Consider the following 14541-nt stretch of genomic DNA (forward strand, 5'->3'; position numbering starts at 1 on the left):
TCAAGTCTAGAACAAAAATATTCTCTATTAGGTAATTTTTATTCTTTTAATTTTTCTGTACAATTCGTATATTCATAACATCTTTTTTAATCATTAAAACTAGTTGTTCATCTTTAAAATATTTTGATGCTTCTCTAAATTGTTCTGTTGCAAGATTTTCAGATAATTTATCAATGCTCAAGGTCACAAATTTAAATTTATCTAAACATCTTAATGTTAATCCATCTTCAACATCTTTACTGAATGAAATATATTATTGTTCATTATTTGGAATAGCATTAATGTCTTGATTATCTATAGTTAATTTGTTGATAAACAAATGAACATCGTAATTTGCTGCATTATCAATATAAACTGCAATAAAATTAGGATTTTGATAATAACAATTAAAATCTACATGTGCAGTTCCTTGATATTGTCTTTTTAAATAATAATTATCTCTTACCTTTTTTCCTCTTTCGTAAATTGTTCTTCACAAATAAAACAATTTTTTGAATTTATAAATTTATTTTATCTTCTTTTGCCATTATCATTGGAATATTTCTATCATATAATTCTGGAACTTCTCTAGGTTCTTGTTTCAACATTTCAATGACTTTTTTTGCTGTACCTTTACCAGTGTATGTTACAGGCTCTTTGTAGTCATCATTAGAATATTTAACATAGTAATTAAATGAAAAATGGAATATGTTTTTGATATTTATTAACACAAGCTTTCCCAGCATTTGCTTTACAAGTGTTAACATCCTTTAAAAGATGTTCGAAATGTGAATAAATTATAACAGTTAGTTGTAATGAATTATTATAATTTCCAAATCCAATTTTTTCACCTTCTACAGCCAAATCTATTTTTACTTCTTTATGTTATTTACAGTAGTTGTCATGATTGTCTATCACAAGGATAAATTTTTCCATTGTGTTCATTTGTTTGTGAACTAATTAATCTAGGTAAATTTTTTACCCCAAAATAATGTGAATTATTTTTATCTCGAATTAAAAGAAGATTAATATGTTTTTCTTGTTTATTTTTTGTATGGTTAAGAGAATGTACAATAAATTTTTCATCATTTGCATAAACATTAATTGAAATATTCTGACTTCCTTTTAAGTTTTGGAACATTTGATAACTGAACTGCAAAGTGAATTTTCTCTTTTTAAAATTTCATCCAAATCTAATCCAATATTTTTATAATTTTTAACTTTTTCAACAAGATCATCTTCTGGACATGAAGCTGATTTTAAAAGAAAGAAAATATTTCTGATCTGTAATTTTTCACATTAATTACAGCTTCTTTATCTTTAATTTTTTTCATAAATCGATATACACTCCTGGAAATTGAAATAAGAACACCGTGAATTCATTGTCCCAGGAAGTGGAAACTTTATTGACACATTCCTGGGGTCAGATACATCACATGATCACACTGACAGAACCACAGGCACATAGACACAGGCAACAGAGCATGCACAATGTCGGCACTAGTACAGTGTATATCCACCTTTCGCAGCAATGCAGGCTGCTATTCTCCCATGGAGACGATCGTAGAGATGCTGGATGTAGTCCTGTGGAACGGCTTGCCATGCCATTTCCACCTGGCGCCTCAGTTGGACCAGCGTTCGTGCTGGACGTGCAGACCGCGTGAGACAACGCTTCATCCAGTCCCAAACATGCTCAATGGGGGACAGATCCGGAGATCTTGCTGGCCAGGGTAGTTGACTTACACCTTCTAGAGCACGTTGGGTGGCACGGGATACATGCGGATGTGCATTGTCCTGTTGGAACAGCAAGTTCCCTTGCCGGTCTAGGAATGGTAGAACGATGGGTTCGATGACGGTTTGGATGTACCGTGCACTATTCAGTGTCCCCTCGACGATCACCAGTGGTGTACGGCCAGTGTAGGAGATCGCTCCCCACACCATGGTGCCGGGGGTTGGCCCTGTGTGCCTCGGTCGTATGCAGTCCTGATTGTGGCGCTCACCTGCACGGCGCCAAACACGCATACGACCATCATTGGCACCAAGGCAGAAGCGACTCTCATCGCTGAAGACGACACGTCTCCATTCGTCCCTCCATTCACGCCTGTCGCGACACCACTGGAGGCGGGCTGCACGATGTTGGGGCGTGAGCGGAAGACGGCCTAACGGTGTGCGGGACCGTAGCCCAGCTTCATGGAGACGGTTGCGAATGGTCCTCGCCGATACCCCAGGAGCAACAGTGTCCCTAATTTGCTGGGAAGTGGCGGTGCGGTCCCCTACGGCACTGCGTAGGATCCTACGGTCTTGGCGTGCATCCGTGCGTCGCTGCGGTCCGGTCCCAGGTCGACGGGCACGTGGACCTTCCGCCGACCACTGGCGACAACATCGATGTACTGTGGAGACCTCACGCCCCACGTGTTGAGCAATTCGGCGGTACATCCACCCGGCCTCCCGCATGCCCACTATACGCCCTCGCTCAAAGTCCGTCAACTGCACATACGGTTCACGTCCATGCTGTCGCGGCATGCTACCAGTGTTAAAGACTGCGATGGAGCTCCGTATGCCACAGCAAACTGGCTGACACTGACGGCGGCGGTGGTGCACAAATGCTGCGCAGCTAGCGCCATTGGACGGCCAACACCGCGGTTCCTGGTGTGTCCGCTGTGCCGTGCGTGTGATCATTGCTTGTACAGCCCTCTCGCAGTGTCCGGAGCAAGTATGGTGGGTCTGACACACCGGTGTCAATGTGTTCTTTTTTCCATTTCGAGGAGTGTATGATGAACCTAAAATTTGATTGTGTCTATTAACACTTAATTCTAAATAATTTGTATAAAATAAAGACCAACCAGTTTTTTTATTTGCATTTCTTCAATTTCAGTTAATAGTAAAATCACCGATCTTTGAAAATGATCTTCTAAATTAGTTGTTCTTTTTGAAACTTTGTAACTTGTTTTAAAATTAAATTCTTATATTTTGTCTTGTCTTTTAAAATAACAATTATTCTAATGACAATTGTTCATTGTATTAAAATATTATTAAATTTAGTGGTTACCTCTTGTTTAATTTGATTAAAAAATTCTTACAGTTCAACAAGATTATTGACAGTACTAATTTGGTGAGTTGTTATTCTAGATTTAAAGGCAGAATCTTTTCAATTCATTCATTTAGGTGATTTAAAAAATAATCGTCTATAAAATTCTGATAGTTTTTTTCATTAGATTTCTTGATATTTCTCTATAAGAAGTTGTTATAATAATTCTCATTATCATTATTATTAATATTACCCTGAGGTCTACTGATAAGATCAATTAATTGTTGTTTATTAACCTTAGAAAAAATTTTTAAATTTTTTGTTATACAGTTTTGATGAATTTCGTTCAAAGATTTTTTATTCAAATCTTTTCATTGTATGAATTGCCCTCATATCTTCCAATACAAGGTATTAATTGTTTTTCATTAAGTTTCCAGTATTTTTTAAGTTTTTTTTGTTTTTGAGATTCCATTGTTTGTTTAAAGATAATTTATTCAATTTGTTATCATTATTATTAATATTGTGAACATGATTTATAAATTTATTTTATCTTCTTGTGTCATTATCATTGGAATATTTCTATCATATAGTTCAGGAAGTTCTCTAGGTTCTTGTTTTAACATTTCAATGACTTTTTTTGCTGTTCTTTATAGTTATCTTTAGAATATTTAACATAGAAATTAGATGAAAAATGGAATATATTTTTGATATTTATTAATACAAGCTTTGTTAAGCTTAGTATAATTTTTTAATGTTCTCATTTTAAAAATTGTTCGAAGTTCTTTTATGTTTTTATACCTTAGTTCTCTCTTCTTCATTTGTTTCATACTAAAATAACCAATAAATTCCCTTTGATCTTGTCTAGTTACATTTGAATAAACTTCCACTTACAACTTTTTTTCTAAACCAGCATAACTATATTTTTCTCTACAATAATTTTGTAAGTTTTGAATAGCTGAACTTTGGAATATATTTTGTCTTGATTTTATTTTATAGAAAAAATTTAACTTCTTATGAAGTTGAAATGTTTATTGGTGAAATGTACCTTTGAATTTTTAATTAAAATTTCAATCGATGATATAGGTAGCTGAGGTTTGGGAGAGTTTATTTATATGGAGAAAAATGTATTCATTTTTGTATAAATTAAAATTTGGTTTGTGGATGCAGATAAACATGATCTTGAAGAGCCTATTTATAAAGAAAAATGTATTAGATTTTTATTTTTTAAATAAATGGAAATTTCATAGACAGTCTTGGAGAACCAATTTATAAAGAAAAAATTATTAGATTTTTATTTATTAAATAAAAAATTTGGTACATGGATATAGAAACATTTTTAAGTGCAGGAAACAACAAAACTAAAATCTTGGTTCATATCGAGACATTTTCTAAAAATGTTCTCTTTGGGCCAGCTCTCTCATAAATATGCTACTAGTACGCCACTTTGCTCGGTAGTCAGTTGAAAATAAACCATCTACACATTTTAAAAATTACAGAGAGGTGGCAAAAGTCATGGAATATTTCCTAATATTGTGTTGGACCTACTTTAGCCCAGCATGTTCCACTATCTACATCTACATGAATACCCTGCAAATCACATTTAAGTTCCAGCATAGGGTTTGTTGAACCACCTTCACAATTCTATATTGTTCCAATCTCATATAGCGCATGTGAAGAACGAACACCTGAATCTTGTTGTGTGAGCTCTGATTTCCCTTCTTTCCTCATGGTGATCATTTCGCCCTACGTAAATTGGTGTCAACAAAATATTTTCGCATTCAGCAATTTCGTGAGAAGATTCCGCCATAACGAAAAACGCATTTGTTTTATTTATGTGCACCCCAAATCCTATATCATTTCAGTGACATTCTCTCCTCTATTTCGCGATAATGGAAAATGTGCTGTCCTTCTTTCAACTTTTTCGATGTGCTCTGTTAATCCTATCTGGTAAGGATCCTGCAACACACAGTAGTATTCTAAAAGAGTAAGGACAAACATAGAGTAAGCTGTCTCTTTAGTAGATCTGTTACATTTTCTAAGTGTCTTGCCAATAAAACGCTGCCTTTGATTAGCCTTCCCCACAACATTTCCATTATCTTCCTTCCAATTTAAATTATTCGTAATTGTAATTCCTAGGTATTCAGTTGAATTTACAGCCTTGAGATTTGACTGATTTATCGAATAACCGAAGTTTATTCCTTTTAACACTCATGTGGATGACCTCACACTTTTCGTTATTTAGGGTCAATTTCCAATTTTCGCACCATACCTATATCTTTTCTAAATCGTTTTGCATTTTGTTTTGATCTTGTGATGACTTTACTAGTGGATAAATGACAGCATCATCTGCAAACAACCTAAAATGGCTGCTCAGATTGTCTCCCAAATCGTTTATATAGATAAGGAATAGCAAAGGGCCTATAACACTACCTTGAGTAACGCCAGAAATCACTTCTGTGTTAACCGATGACTTTCCGTCAGTTACTACGAACTGTGACCTTCCTGACAGGAAATCACGAATCCAGTCACATAACTGAGACGATACTCCATAAGTACGCAATTTGACTATAAGTCACTTCTGTTGTACAATGTCAAAAGTCTTCTGGAAATATATAAATATGAAATCCATTTGAAATCCCTTGTCGGTAGCACTCAACGTTTCATGTGTGTAAAGAACTAGTTGTGTTTCACAAGAACGATGTTTTCTAAATCCGTGTTGACTGTTTGTCAATAGGCCGTTTCCTTCGAAGTAATTCATAATGTTCGAACACAATATATGTTCCAAAATCCTGCAGCATATCGACGTTAATGTTGTGGGCCTGTAATTTAGTGGATTACTCCGAATACCTTTCTTCAATATTAACGTGACCTGTGAAACTTTCCAGTCTTTGGGTACGCATCTTCCGTCAAGCGAACGGTTATATATGAATGGTAAGTGTGGAGCTATTGCATCAGCATTTTCTGAAAGCAACCTAATTAGTATACAGTGTGGACCAGAAGTCTTGCTTTTGTTAAGTGATTTAAATTGCTTCACTACTCCGAGGATATCTACTTCTGTTTTACTCACGTTGGCAACTGTTCTTGATTCGAATTCTGGAGTATTTACTTTATCTTCTTTTGTGAAGGCATTTCGGAAGGCTGTGTTTAGTAACTCTGCTTTGGTAGCACTGTCTTCTGTAATATCTGCATTGCTATCGCGCAGAGAATTCATTGAAGTTTCTTACCACTGGTATACTTCACATACGACCAGAATCTCTGTGGATTTCTGCCAGGTTTCGAGACAAAGTTTCGTTGTGAAAGCCATTATAAGCATCTCGCATTGAAGTTCGAGCTTCTGTAAAAGATCAACTATCTTGGAGAATTTGCATGTGTTTCAATTTGGAATGTTTTTTTCGTGACATGTACTCAAGAAGCCGTTGAAAGTCCCCTGTAGAAGTATTGAGCGATGCTGCCTTTATAGCACTCCATAAGCGTTTATAGCTGTCCATAAGTGCGAAAGAACTGCTGAAGCAGGTTTTTGTGCAAGAGCTGACCTCTTGATTTTTCCCATAAATGTTCAGTGGGATTCATGTCGGGCAATCTGGGTGGCCAAACCTTTCGCTCGAGTTGTCTAAAATGTTCTTCAAACCAAACACGAAAAATTGTGCCCCCATTACGTTGCATATTGTCACCCACAAAACATAAAACTTCCTTCGTTGTCTGAGAACATATCGTCCATGAAGGGCGGAAAATAGTCTCCAAGTAGCCGAACATCCAGAGGACCCAATCCGTTCCTTGTAAACACAGCCCACACCATTATGCCATTATGGAGCCACCACCAGATTGCACAGTGCCTTGTTGAAAAGTTGAACCCATAGCTTCGTGGGGTCTGTGGCACACATGTACCCCCTCCATCAGCTCTTACCGCCTGAAATCAGGACTCATCTGACCAGGCTACAGTTCTCGAGTCGTCTAGGGTCCAACCGACATGGCGACGAGCCCAGGACAGGCGCTGCAAGCGATGTCGTGCTATTAGCAAAGATACCCGAGCCAGTCGTCTTCTGCCATATCCCGTTAACGCCAAACTTCGTCTCTCTGTCCTAACAGTTACGTTCGTTGTACGTCACACATTGGTTTCTGCGGTTATTTTACGGAGTGTTGATTGTCTGTTAGCACTGGCAACTCTAAACATACGCCGCTGTTCTCGGTCGCTAAGTGAAGGCCGTCGGTTACTGCATTGACCGTGATAAGAGGTAGTGCCTGAAATGTGGTATTGTAGGCACTCTCTTGGCGCTGTGGATCTCGGAATATTGTATTCTCTAACGATTTCAAAACTCGTGTCCACCTCCGTAGCGCAGTGGTAGCGCTACCGCCTCCCACGCAACGGGGCCCGGTTTCGATTCCCGGCAAGGGACTGTGTGTTGTGTGTCCTGCATAATAATTTTCATCATCATTGACATCCAAGTCGCCGAAGTGGCGTCAACTAAAAAGACTTGCAATACGGCTGCCAAACCCCGAAGGGGGTATACCGGCCAATAAATGCCATATGATCATTTTAGTTTTTCTAAAATGGTATGTCCTACGCGTCTACCTCCAACTACCACTCCACATTCATAGTCTGTTAATTTCCACCGTGCGGCCATGATCACGTCAGAAACCTTTTCACATGAATCTCCTGGGTACAAATGCCAGCTCCGCCAATGCATTGTACTAATGAGTATAAATAATTTGCGCGATCGTGACTAATAGAAGATTATTTACAAGAACCTATAATTTGTAAAAAATAATTTAATTGCGTAACCGAAACGCAATTGAACCCTTTTGTTTCTACCCACCAGAAAATTACATTTTACCCCTCATGGAGTAATTAGCCCAGATTGGGAACACTCTCACAATGTCGGAAGCAGATATTCTTAATAACTCGCTTATTTCAGTGATTTTTTTCATTAATTGCATATGTATGTTTAGGAGTACTAAAATAATACTATATTCGAAAGAAACAAAATTTATTTTAAGCTTTGTCTGCCTTAATAGTTGTTCATAGTAGTCAGATTCCCTGATATAATTTGCATGTTAGCCGCGTATTCTGGGCTGGAATTCCGTACTGTATAGCTGTGTACTGTGTATGCTGACTTTTAATAAACTGAAAATGTCGTTTGTACGAATCGACTGGAATACAGTCGACCGAAGGTTTTAACCACTTGAAGTGGCTGGACACCCAGGAAGATTTTTGTCGCCTATATTTATCAGTTCTTAAGAAATCTTTTCGAATGTATTTCAGCCTGCTATTATTGTTTTCTTGTGAATTATTTACATTCATTGTGTGTCATTTTATTTATATTTACTCTATTGGACCAAAAGTATCCGGCCACCAGAATGTAGCGCGGAACTGACCGCTAGATGTCACGAGAGGCGGACCCGTCAATATAAAACGAGGCGACGAGTTTTGTGTTGTCGCTAAAGAAGCAGTAACAACAGAATGGATCAGTCGGAAAAGCTGAGTGACTTCTAATGTGGACTACTCATTAGATGTCACCTGAGTAAGAAATCCATCAGGGGTACGTCAACCTTTTTAAATCGGCCCAAGTCGATTGTTGGTGATGTGACTGTGAAATGAAAACACGAAGGAACAAATACAGGTAAAGCAACACCAGAGAGGCCCACGTGTTATGGGCCCGAATCGTCGACAATGTGGAGCGTGGCTGTAGATAGTTGGATGAATTCAGTGGAAGGAATCACTCGTGAGCTCCAAAATGCTACCAACAGTCAAGTTAACACAACAACTGTGCATAGGGAGGTAAAAAGAATGAGGTGAAATGGTCGAGCTGCTCCTCGTAAGCCAGACATTTCGGTGGTCAGTGCTAAGCGACACTTGAGGTGGTGTAAATAGCAAGGCCACTGGATAGTGGACTGAACTGGAAACGAGTAATTTGCGGTGTTAAATCACGCTGTACCTGTGGCACTCAGATAGAAGGGTTTGAGCTTGGCAGATGCCTCGAGAACTTTACCTGCCACCATTTGTAGCGCCAGCTGTGCAGTGCGGGTGAGGTGTTATTATTATTTTTTTCTTGGTTAGGTTATAGTCCCCTTATTGTGCTTAACAAAGCGCTAAATGTGGAATGGTAAGAAATCATGTTACGGTACTGTGTTCTGTGTACGATGCAGGAACAGTTCGGAGACGACGACTGTTTGTACTTGCATGACGGTGTACCCTCGCATGAAGCAGTATCTGCGAGGCAGTGGTTTGTGTAAGCAACGTTCTGAAATGGACAGGCATGCCTGGAGTCCCAATTTGAACACAGCGAAACACCTTTGGAATGAGTAAGAGTGTCGACTTTGCTCAAGACCCCAGCGTCCAACACCTTCTCATGTTTCAGCTGCCATTCCTTCACAGACATTCATACAACTCACTGAACGAGTCCCGAGCAGAGTCAAGCCGTCATAAAAGCGAAGAGTGAAAACACTCCTTACTAATGTCCACTAATAAGTGTCTGGATACTTCTGATCAGTTATACTGTGAATATTATTTCCTTAGGTTCATAAGAAATTAATATTTCCATTTGTAACACGCACGCGCAAGTAGCCTCTACTAACTGTTACACATTTACACGATTGACAACTACAAATCGTTTCATTGCCGGTAACGGTGTTGTTTACTGCGGGCAGCAGTGACAGTGGCCTCACTGTGAATGTTGTGTTGTGTTGCCAGCTGAAGGGGAGCTGGCGTTCCTGTGCGGCGGCGCGCTGGTCAGCCCGCGCTACGTGCTCACCGCCGCCCACTGCCTCCAGAGGAAGCCCTCCGGCGGCACCCTGTAAGTACCACCTCACATCACCGCACCACATCTCTCTGCCCGCAGCCGTATCTGCAATTGCAATGAAATACGTTTTAACAACTTCTCTAGTTAAATGACTACTGGCATCGTGACGCTCATGCTAAACGTAAACCCCGACATAGGGAGACACCAGATTAATAATAGTTCACTGTAAATTTACTTATCAGGATCACGTTGCAAAGAAACAGTTAGATAACCGGCTTCATTGTTGAACAACCAAGTTCGTATCTATCTGCCGTAGCTCGTAGTGCAACTGGTACCAAAATACACATTCTGAAAAAACTGATAAGGTGCACTGCAAACAGCGTACTGTCACGGCACTCAAAATCTGCCTAAAGATATACCACAGTGATAGTCATCCACCCAACACTGACCCCTGCGCGTCGCTGTCTGGCGCCAGCAAGGGTTTCCAAACTCAACAAATAGGGGTCACGCAGTTATAACATAAGTGCAATATATAAATACACTGAAGAGACAAAGAAACTGGTACACCTACCTAATATCGTGTAGTGTCCCCGGGAGTACGCAGAAATGCCGCAACACTACGTGCCATTGACTTGACTAATATCTGGAGTAGTGGTGCAGGGAACTGACACCATGAATCCTACAGGGCTGTCCATAAATCCGTAACAGTACGAGGGGGTGGAGATCTCTTCTGAATAGCACCTTGCAAGGCATCTCAAATATGTTCATTAATGTTCATGTCTGGGGAGTTCCATAGACAGCGGAGGTGTTTAAATTCGGAAGAGGGTTCCTGGAGCCAATCTGTAGTGATTCTGGACTTGTGGGATGTCGCATTGTCCTGCTGGAATTGCCCAAGTCCGTCGGAATGCACAATGGACATGAGTGGATGCAGGTGATCAGACAGGATGCTTACGTACGTGTCACCTGTCACAGTCGTATCTAGAAATATTAGGGGTCCCTCCAACTGCACATGCCCCAAACCACTACAGAGCCTCCATTAGCTTCAACATTCCCCTGTTGACATGCGGGGCCCATGGATTGATGAGGTTGTCTTCATACTCGTTCACGTCCATCCGCTCGAAAAAATTTGAAACAGGGCAACATGTTTCCAGTCATCAACAGTCCAATGTCGGTGTTGACGGGCCCAGGCGAAGCGTAAAGCTTTGTGTCATGTGGTCATCAAGAGTACACGAATGGGCCTTCGGATCCAAAAGCTCATACCGATAATGGTTCGCTGAATGATTCGCACGCTGACACTTATTGATGGCCCTGCATTGAAATCTGCAGTAATTTTCTAAAGGATTGTACTCCTTTCACGTTGAACGATTTTCTTCAGTCGTCGTTGGTCCCGATCTTGCAGGTTCTTTTTCCGGCAGCAGAAATATCGGAGACCTGATGTTTTATCCGATTCCTGCTATTCACGGTACACTCGTGAAATGGTCGCACGGGAAAAGCCCCACGTCATCGCTTCATCGGACATGCTGTGTCCCATCGCTCGTGCACCGACTATAACATCACGTTCAAACTCACTTAAATCTTGATAACCCGCCATTGTAGCAGCAGTAACCGATCTAACAACTGCCCCAGACACTTGCCTTATATAGGCGTTGCCGACCGCGGTTAATCGCCATCTGACATTAATGCACAAGAAAACAAACAAAGTAAATGGAACTGACACTTGAATTTCAGAGTTTGAGAACCCATCACAGGATGCAATCAGTACACTCGATAGTAATATCAGCAAGTTGATGTTTCGCACGACATAGGCCAGACTAGCACAGTAAGTTTTTCGAGTCTATCCCTGTAGTCGAACACACGTGTAGCAAATACAACAGAGCGAGACGATGAATTCGGCAGAGTCAGCTTAGCTGGGTGGCGTCGTACTCAGTTCGATGAAGTATCGCACAGTCGCTCGGAAGATCCTCAGTCCACAGTCCACTGAGACGGTCGCGCTCTCGTTAATCAGAGTATAGATATCACTCAGAAAGACAGAAGGTTTTCTATAAGTGTCATCGATGTTTCCACATGAGTTGGTGGTCGAGGGTGACCTCCAAGTACTTTGCTGTTGACATCCAGAGGGTGGGTGTAGCGAAGAAAGTAACATTGACTGTGACACGGCATCTCTTTGTGAGGAGTGTCGCCTGGCTTTTGGCGGCATTAAATTTGATCAGTCACGTTGACGCCCAAGATTCGAAAGTCCAGCAAGCATCTTGAGGACAGCGTTGAATCCCTTCTCGTTGCTGGTGCCAGCATAACAAGGCAGTTTCGTCGGCGTATATGTATTAGCTGACACGAGGCGGCGAATGGAGGTCTGCAGTGTATGCAGAGTACACCGAACCCTGCGGGACTGCGGCGAGAACAGGTCGTTCGTTGATGTGGCGTCATCGATCCTCATGCGGAGGAGAGTTCCTCAAAATAGTTGGCAAGGAGGTGGGCCAATGAGGTCGGCAGGCCTTGTGTAAAAAGTTTATAGATCACACTCCGATGCCAAACGCTATCAAAAGCGCGAGAGACATCATGCCTCAGCTCTCTCTGTTGTCGAAGGCTTGGATAACGTTTTCAATAACCCAAAACAACAGGAGAGGTGTAGAGTGACTTGCCCTAAATTCAAACTTGCTCAGCAGTCAACACAGCTTCGCTGGACTGATGTACAGAGAGCCGCGGCAGCAAAATTCCCGTTCGGAGGCCTTGTTGAGATTAGAAAGTAGGTTAATGGGCTGTAAGCTGGCAAGATCGGCACGATTCTTCCCCAGTTTGGCCGTCTTCCAGGACCCGGGAAACATTTTCTATGTCAGTGTCCTATTAAATGTGCAAGTATGAAAGTGACAACAACTAGGGCATTACCTTAGGCGCTTTCCTGTGGGGATTTGAAAGTTTCGCCGGACGTTCTGTTCGCTGATGGCCTCATATCCTGGGCGTTATCCCCAGGATCGGCCTAGAGATAACCAGAAGACTGTGACGGCTGTAGTTATGCAAATGAGGGCCTCATCGACATTGGTGCCAGAAGCAAGCGTATGTTCGACGATGTAACAGTGCAGGTGTCGGTAGTACTCTCTCCAGTCAGTTCTGGCAGTGTGAAGGCGACCTGAGGTGGGGGTAAGTCGTCCATCCATGGAGTACACTACTGGAAGACGGTTAAAGGGAAGCTCCCAAACTGCTTCATTGCAATGAATCTTGGGATTCCTTTGGCGATGTGTACATCAACGACATCTGGTTAAGTGTCATTGGCAGGGTAGCTGGTAGGCCCATTGGGAGCACACACGAGAGCCTGGAATGAACTGCTGCTCGACACAAAGCTTTGCCACTGCGGTTGATTGTCCTGGAGTGTCACACCACATGCTTTGCGTTAAAGTCCCTGGCAATGACGCACTTTATTCTAGTATGGAAGAGACGAAATGCATCCTCTTCAGTCGGGTGGCATTTAGGCGGTCTGTAAATGCGGTGAAAGTAACAACGCCATGCCTGATTTCCACTGTGACAGAAATGGATTCCATGATGCGGAACATTGGCGACGGTGCTGCATAATGGCAGAGAGAGCTGCTAACGAAAACAGCTGTTCCACCTCTGGCTGCAGGGCTGTCAGCGTTATAGCGTGTTCACTATGGTGGCCTGCACCACTGGCTTGATGTAGGTTTTATGTGATGCAGGGAGAGCTCGAATCCGTTTATATGACGATACAAGTCATTGTCCTTCCAAATCACAAAGATAATGTCGTCAAAATGCATACGCCTGGGTATGTCCAGTCTGAGTAGTTCCAATGGCGCGAACAAACAAGCTTCTAACAGCTTCTTGCACAGTCATAATAGCAGTGGCACCCTTGAGGTCAGCGACAGCCTGACAAAACGCAAGTACCAGTGCAGTGACGTCTGTTTGTTTTCCCATGGATCGGGGTACAAACAGGGCTGTTGTCCTGGTCCTTACTTCCACATGCCTAGCTGTGATGCAATCAGTGTAGTAGATGCTCCTCGAATCTTGGAGACTAGTTGTTCTAGTCAAATTCAAACCGAGTGGTGCTCCATAAGCGTGGATTGTGGCTGCTGATGGCCGTGGTGATGGCGCGGCGGAGCATATAAAAGTTTCGGTAGTTGGGCCGTAGCAGCCAATGTCTTCTGGGTGGTGTCCTGGGGACGGAGAGGCGGGAGACCAACTTGCCGTCGGCGAACATTTTGTGCTTGAGTCAGTCCCTGTAGCTAAAGGGGTGGCAGCCCTGGCAAAGGCAGCAGATTGCAGGTTTCTCACGTTATAGCGGACAGGGACCTCCTTCATGACCCTGACCACACCTGCCGCAACGTGGCTGCGTCATAACTAAGTGGCGCGTAACGTGATGGCATTCCTGGAAATTATAGCACTGAAGAGGATCTCAGCTAGAGTACAGATTCTCAACTTTGACGACAAGATGGTAAAATCGCTCTACATAGAAAATTTGGCGAGTCTGTGCCTGGAAGAATGACTGCTCGCCTTGGGGAGGTCTTCCCAGTGCCTGGAATCGTGAGCGGCATATGCTTCTTCTGGAAGTTCCTCGATAATGCCGTCGTCAGGGACGGTTCTGCGGATGCCTTTGATGACGGTTTTCACTCACTCGGCTTCACCATCGGGAGCGTATAGCACGGGATGCTTTCGGCACCAACTTTGTCAATGACTTTGACGTAATCAGCGGAAGTACGAAGTGAAAGCTTCAACTTGTCTCCACCTGCCTGCTTGGCAGTGAAAGGCGCAGTAAGGTTCTTCTTAGTCGGGTTTTAACCGTGCTATGATTCG

At 41.9% G+C, this 14541-nt stretch overlaps 1 protein-coding gene across 1 annotated transcript in view; it reads left to right on the plus strand.

The window, feature by feature from the left end:
* The window catches only part of LOC126481119 (CLIP domain-containing serine protease HP8-like), a 90501-nt gene that overhangs the window by 32880 nt on the left and 43080 nt on the right, over positions 1-14541 (plus strand). Inside the window, exon 4 of the mRNA XM_050104696.1 lies at positions 9696-9798. Within this exon, the coding sequence (XP_049960653.1) occupies positions 9696-9798 (103 nt within the window). The remainder of the gene's footprint in view (positions 1-9695; positions 9799-14541) is intronic.

The sequence above is a fragment of the Schistocerca serialis genome, chromosome 1 (genome assembly GCF_023864345.2).
Source record: "Schistocerca serialis cubense isolate TAMUIC-IGC-003099 chromosome 1, iqSchSeri2.2, whole genome shotgun sequence".
Taxonomy (NCBI): domain Eukaryota; kingdom Metazoa; phylum Arthropoda; class Insecta; order Orthoptera; family Acrididae; genus Schistocerca; species Schistocerca serialis.